Genomic DNA, 7299 nt, shown 5'->3' on the forward strand with positions numbered 1-7299 from the left:
TAAAATCGGATTCGAGGATTCTCTACGACTGAAGATCTTGTTATTATTTTTATCCTTCTTGTTTTTTTTTTGTTTTTTGTTACCAAGTGTACGTGAGAAGAGCTTTTTTAACCCAAATAAGAAACCCGCTCGAACAAGCATCCACTCGGATAGGGTTCGGACATTATGCTCGGGCAGGGCCCCTCTCTCTTGACCCCTTATATAATTTTTTCTTGTTTATCGTCTGTAGGTAAGTAAAGTGATTGTAGTCATCCAAAATTATTTGGACAAATATATATATATATATATAAAAGAATAGTAAAGTCGAGCAACAAGCAAACATTAGCTCACATGCAAAGGCAATGACACCCAAAAACACCCTGTGCAAGTGAAAAGCATGTAATATGTCCCCAAGCTTATATGAATTACCTAAAGATGTAACATCAAATCTAAATCCCCCTAAACGTCCTTTACGCCCTATGATTTGGAGAGGTAAAAGAGCATTCAAAGCTCCTCTCCCAACCTATAGCCTTTTTGTTTTGCTCAACGTGCTTGACGTGAATCACTGTAAATATAAGGCCCACAGCTCCCAAGCAATTCTCGTGCTCTCTCATTTCAGTGGCCAAAATGAGGTTCCTACTTCACATTATCTTCTTCGCCTTGTTTTCAACTTCGGTGGGCTTTGTTCGCTCCCGGAGCTTACGTCGGAGCCCCAAAACGACTATCCTCGACGTCACGGCTTTGATTCAAAAAACCCAAACCGTTTTCGCAACGGAAGCACTCAACCGACAGAAACCGAGCTTCTCAGCTAAGTCTTCGCTCACTCTTCAACTTCATTCGAGAATGTCGGTCCAGAAACACTCTTATAGTGACTACAAGTCACTGACTTTGGCCCGGCTCCAGCGCGACTCGGCCCGTGTCAGATCTTTGACGGCGCGGTTAGATCTAGCGCTTAGAGGCATTGGCCAATCAGATCTCGAACCGGCGGATACGAGTGATGGTCAGGGATTTGAAGCTGATAATATGCAAGGTCCGGTTGTTTCGGGGACGAGTGAGGGAAGCGGCGAGTACTTCTCACGCGTCGGGATCGGCGAGCCGCCGAGTTCCGTGTACATGGTGCTCGACACAGGCAGTGACGTCAACTGGCTACAGTGCGCTCCCTGCGCCGACTGCTACCAGCAAGCTGACCCGATCTTCGAGCCGGCTTCCTCGTCTTCGTACGCGCCGCTCTCGTGCAAGACCCAGCAATGCAGGTCACTCGACGTGTCCGAGTGCCGCAACGACACGTGTCTCTACGAGGTGTCCTACGGCGACGGCTCGTACACCGTCGGCGACTTCGTGACCGAGACCATCACGCTCGGCTCGGCTTCGGTCACCAACGTAGCCATCGGCTGCGGCCATAACAACGAAGGCTTGTTCGTTGGCGCCGCCGGCTTGCTCGGCCTCGGCGGCGGCTCGCTCTCGTTCCCGTCTCAGCTCAACGCCTCGTCCTTCTCGTACTGTCTCGTGGACCGTGACTCGGACTCAGCCTCCACTCTAGAGTTCAACTCACATCTCCCTCCTAACGCCGTTACCGCTCCGTTACACCGTAACCCCCAACTCGACACGTTCTACTACCTCGGCCTAACCGCACTCAGCGTCGGCGGTGAGTTGCTGCCGGTTTCGGAATCGTCCTTCCAAATCGACAGTGCCGGAAACGGCGGAATTATTGTCGACTCGGGCACAGCCGTGACTCGGTTTCAAAATGACACCTACAACTCGCTCCGTGACGCCTTCGTGAATGGCACACGGCACTTGCCGTCTACTGACGGCGTGGCGCTGTTCGACACGTGCTACGACCTTTCGTCGAGGTCCAGCGTCGAGGTCCCAACGGTGGCGTTTCATTTTCCAGACGGGAAGGTGTTGCCGTTACCAGCTAAGAATTACCTGATACCGATTGATTCGGTCGGAACGTTCTGTTTCGCGTTCGCTCCCACTTCCTCGGAATTGTCAATCATCGGTAATGTCCAACAGCAAGGAACACGTGTCGGTTTTGATCTCGCTAATTCTGTTGTTGGGTTCTCACCCGATGAATGCTAGTAGGAAGTTAATTCAATTTCGTATATGTTTGACCACGTTTTAGGTCTTGTTTTAAGATTTAACAACCCAAGGGATTTTCCCTTTAATTTGTGAGTGAGTGGATAGAAAATCATCTGGTTGGGACCGTTACAAAGGTGTCGGTACTGTTGTTGGAAGTATTGAGAGAAATTTGTAGCGATATACACGATAAAATATAACCGTTACACGTGCGTTCTACGAAGAATAAAACAGTCAACAACGATGTCAGTGCACATGAAAAGAGAAAAAAAGAAGGAGAAAATATACCAGGGATTCCAGACTTACCAGGAGGCAGTATTTTTTTGTTCTCTTTATTCCTTCAAAATAAATAAATTGTAGCCAATTCACGTGCAGTTTCACGGCATTTGTGACTCGTCGGAGAGGTCTTTGACTTTTGATTATCCTCTTCCAATTATTAATGGTTAAATCGTGGGTTCTTGTTGGGCACGCAAGTAACCACATTTAAGAACAATTACCAAAGCATTAAACTGGAACATAACTTGCATTTATTCATGGTAGGTATTGACAGACCTCTCTCAACTTTACAAGTTAACTTTTATGAGATGATATTTTTCCTCGTACTTATAAACTGATCATCAACTTCTTCCTTATACATCGGGCCTTAGGTTGGAGCAAAGATAACCTATTTCTCTCGAAGACTGTTAGGCCTGAGACTTGTTGGTAAATTTAAGCTCTTATACTAGTGTTAGGTGGTCTTGGATAAGACTTTCCCTCACATTTATAAACTGACCATCAATCCCTTCCACAACCAATGTGAGATTACCCCCAACAATTCCTAACTTATTAACAATAATATTTTGTTAACATATGCAACTTATTGTTGTTCATAAGTATCAAAACTATACATCATTGAAATAGCTCTTGAGCCAACTAATACTTGAACCTGATAACTCTCAAATCTACATCCTCCCCTTGGGCCTCCAAAAGCTATAATTCCTCAACCTTAAAATGTATGTAAAGTGAGCCTCTTTTAATTTGTTTTGATAAAACCTTTTTTCTCTTTTGCTTTACCAAAACATTAAATCCATACCTGACTTTGCTAATTAATGTAAACTTTATTTAAAATAGATTCCCTAGAAACTTGAAGCGCTTTTGCAGAAAATGTCATGTAAATTAAAATACTTTATATTAAATTTACATAAGTGAGACTTTTATACTCAAGGAATGCTACTCTTTGTATCTAATTATTACACATATTTTACATTGTTTAATGTAGCTTGTTTTAAGTGGTTAATTTTTTTTAAAACAAAAAAGTTGTTGACATAAAAATTTACTTAAAACACGTCACATCAACTGATATAAAATGAGTGTGAATAATAATGTTACTCTTTATGCTTACACAAAGTACTCAAACTAAAGCCCTTTCCTAATTCTCCTACCAATGTTATCAAACATCCTAACCACATATGGGTACATACTGATATCGTTGAATACATTTGATAACTGATAATACTAATTAAACAATGTACTTAATGCAAAAAATGCTTTAAAATCTCAACGTATACACTCATTTACTCATGTTCTTGCAACTAAGGATGTAATATGAGCCTAGCTGTTCGTGAATTCGGCTCGGTTTGATTTGGCTAAATTCGATTCGGTCTCGATTTGAATAATAAATGAGTTGTTCGTTAATATAATAATATGTTCGAATATTGAATGAGACATACTCGTATAACTTCATTTTTACCAAAAAAAAAAAACGTATTATTTTAATTTTATAATAAGAACATTTTAAGTAAAAATGAATTATCTTCTTACTATGATAAATATAACTTGAATTATTCTTGTGAGTTTAATTTTATAGATTTGGATGTACATGAGTACTTTGTTTGTGAGTATGTATGGTTATATGTGTGTGTATGCAAGCGCGTAATTTGTGTATGTGCATAATAAATTTATATACATACATATAAGCTCGAGATTATATTATTTAAGATTCAAGTTAATTTATTTAATGAAATCAAATGATAAAATTTTAACAATACTTAATTAATTAATGATTAGTATGGATTTATGAAAATATAGACAGTCTTGATATTTATTTTATATAAAAAATGAATAAGTTAATTGAGCAGCTCATAATAAAATTGAGCTCGACTCGTATTCGAAATAAAATTAAACGAGCTAAACTTGAACAGAATATCCAACTCGATAATAAGGTCGAGCTCGACTTGTGTTTGAAATAAAATTAAACGAGTCAAGTTTGAACAGAATATTTAGCTCGGTAATAAGTTCGAGCTCGACTCGTGTTCGAAATAAAATCAAATAAGTCAAACTTAAACATTCAATACTCGACTAACGCGGCTTGAATATAATCTTACTTGCAACCAAAAATTTAACTGCAATATTGATACGATTCAATACATTTAATAACATATAACATTAGGAGACATATTCTAAACATAACTTGATTTGCAACCCCCCAACGCATATTCATTTACATATTTATGCATTAATTAAAGTCTCAAACATTCACTTATACACCCACATTCTTGCCGCTAAGCATTTTTCTTTCTAACTCGTCTAATATATCTTTTATCATCTTATTAAACATGTATTCTTAAACTATAGTGATTTTTTTCCTTTTTTTATTTTTTTTATTTTTTAATGATAGAGTACTACCATACCAAAATTATGAAAAAATCCAGTCACATCCTAATCACTTACCAAACCAACGTCACAGGTATTTTCACATGACCGAACACCGTACCAACATAATGAAAAATTGACCATATCCCACCCCATTATGCTTTGAAGTTTTGCATTAATCGTGCTAAAATTGTCTTTTTAACATTTACCTAACATTATAACATGACCGCTGAGGCCCCCTCACCGGACCCCTATGCGCTCCAATAATAAAAGCCCAAAAGCACAGGACCCCATGCTCCATGGACGTACAGACTGTACAGTATCGTGTCCAGGCCTGCCTCTCTCTCTGACTCAGAAATCGTTGGCGTGGAGTCATTAGCTTCCTTCAGACAGTCCCTTTCACTGAAACTACGAAGAAAATGGACAACAGGACAAGAATGAAGATTTAATATGGATAAAGACCACAACCCCACAGACAGCGTGTGCGCGCGCCTGTGTGAAAAATTCTAAGAAACAGAACCAAGTATAGGACTAATAGGAGGCACAGAATAATATTAAATTGCCCAATGGGGTCAGCCGGCTATAATTTTTTTTTATATATATATATATATATATATAAAGAGAAATGTTACGTGTTTGAACAGTCTTTAGTACAATGACATGTATTTGTTGGTGCTTATTTAGACGGTTGCAAAACAATAAAAATAAACAAATGAGTTTGTCGGGGGGGTACTGTCTGAATTTCACTCCAATATTTAAGTCAACATGTATTTCGAGAATGAAAATATAACAATGAATTAGGATTCTGGAAAGGAATTTTGTGATCTTTACCTCATATCTTGTTTCCATTTCATAGGGATTTTGGTAGCTAAGTCATTGTCACGTGGTGGTTGAGAGATAATGTTAACCACAATATCTCGAATATTTAAATTCTGATATTTTGAGATTTGAATCCCTCTTTATGAGTTATTCATATAGATAATTATTTTCATCTACCTAACAACTTATTTAAATAATGTTTTATTGAGTGAGACTCATAATGAGATTTTATTTATAACATTATGTATTGTGTGATGTAGCAGTTAAAATTACTATTAAATAATATTAAGTTTTGAATCGATAACAATTAAATTTTGAATTTAAAAATAATTTTCACTGACAAAAAAGAAAAAATTAACTTGGGTGTAAGGATTTAAAAATGCATTTTCATTTCTTAATATATTTTCACGCCTGTCCCACCTCGAGCATTTATCGCGTGAGTGCGTCCCATACATGCCCAGTTAAAAGGGAGGTGGCGTGCTGAACCAGTTGAGAATCAGCTCATTTATAGCCCTCGTCAAGTAATCGAGAAGGCCATCAAGAACGACCATAATGGGAGACAAATTGACAATGACCTAAAACGTATGGATCATTACAAATGATTGTAATATTCTGGAAATTCGGACTCAGAATAATAATAATAATAAAAAAAAAAAAAAAAAAAGAAGATTTCGGTTCCCAAGTGTTGGGGGCAGTTTGGGGTGATAGGTTATACTTGTCCAAGCAGCTTAATAGAATTTATATTCAAAACACAATTCCAAAAATATTATATAAATGAATCTCCAGAAAATATATTATTTTTCATTTATATATTAACACAGACATAGACTTTTCTAATATAGTAACACCATATACATAAATATTAGATTGTTATGTTTAGCAATTCGAACTCAGGATTGGATATGGTAATAACTAGTTGCTATTGGTCGGTAAATTATAATATGCACATAAATATGATTTTATATGTTACATTTTTATTTTATTGAGTTAATGTGACAATATTTATCAAGTCTTCTTTAAAAATAAATAAAAATTAAGAGTTGACGAATACATAATCCAATGAGATTAGTTGTGATATGTAATACGACTATAAATATATGAACTTTTAATTTTTGCTTAAATTCTCTCGGATTAGGGAAAGAACATTTTAAGATGGCAACTTGGTCCAACTAAATTAAGAAAAAAAGTGTTATTAGATAACTTTTACGTAACAAAAAATTAAATTTATTAGATAAATTAATTTTTTTTTTAATTTTTTAACCTTTGTAACACAACGTGGCACGTGAAAGGGGTTGTAGTAAAAGAAAAAAAAGAAAAAGAAAAAGAAAGAAAGAAAGACAGCATATATTTTTTACAAATTCATCATTGAATCGTGGCGCATTAAGAAGCGCGTGCCACCGTATCTCCTCCTCCAATAAGACCTCAGACAAATCAACTGAATCAGGACATTAACATCTCTCTGTGTCTCTCTCTGTCTCTCTCTTTTAGCCGTTGAGTTTCTGTTTCCACTCCATTTCGTGTTTGTTTTAATCTAAAACCCTAGAATTCTCCTCCATTGACCGCTGCTCTTAACGTTTTCGCTCTATCTCTGTCGACCATTCGAAACAAAAGCAAATCCCCGATTCCCCAACTGCTCCGTACTATGTCTTTCAATCGGTCCCTAACACCATGAGCGACTCTCAGAGCCCCACCTCATCCTCCTTTGACTCCGCTTCCGGCTCCGCCGCCGATCAGGTTCTCCAATCACTCCCTCTTATGCACAACACTTTCAGTTAATTCTTATTTGGGTCAAAC

General features: G+C 37.5%; 2 protein-coding genes across 3 annotated transcripts in view; both read left to right on the top strand.

Annotated features, from left to right (window-relative positions):
* The first annotated feature begins 400 nt into the window (after window positions 1-400).
* LOC133865295 (protein ASPARTIC PROTEASE IN GUARD CELL 1) lies at window positions 401-2429 on the top strand. Its single transcript, XM_062301674.1, has one exon. It carries the CDS (start codon window positions 607-609, stop codon window positions 2056-2058), a length of 1452 nt encoding a protein of 483 aa, XP_062157658.1. The 5' UTR covers window positions 401-606; the 3' UTR covers window positions 2059-2429.
* A 4456-nt stretch (window positions 2430-6885) lies between these two features.
* The window catches only part of LOC133866783 (uncharacterized), a 6409-nt gene continuing 5995 nt past the window's right edge, over window positions 6886-7299 (top strand). Inside the window, exon 1 of one of the 2 annotated variants that reach the window (XM_062303418.1) lies at window positions 6886-7239. The gene's annotated coding sequence lies outside the window, so the exon portion shown is untranslated. The remainder of the gene's footprint in view (window positions 7240-7299) is intronic. The other variant, XM_062303417.1, reaches the window with a different exon arrangement.

This window comes from Alnus glutinosa, chromosome 4, assembly GCF_958979055.1.
Source record: "Alnus glutinosa chromosome 4, dhAlnGlut1.1, whole genome shotgun sequence".
Taxonomy (NCBI): Eukaryota; Viridiplantae; Streptophyta; class Magnoliopsida; order Fagales; family Betulaceae; genus Alnus; species Alnus glutinosa.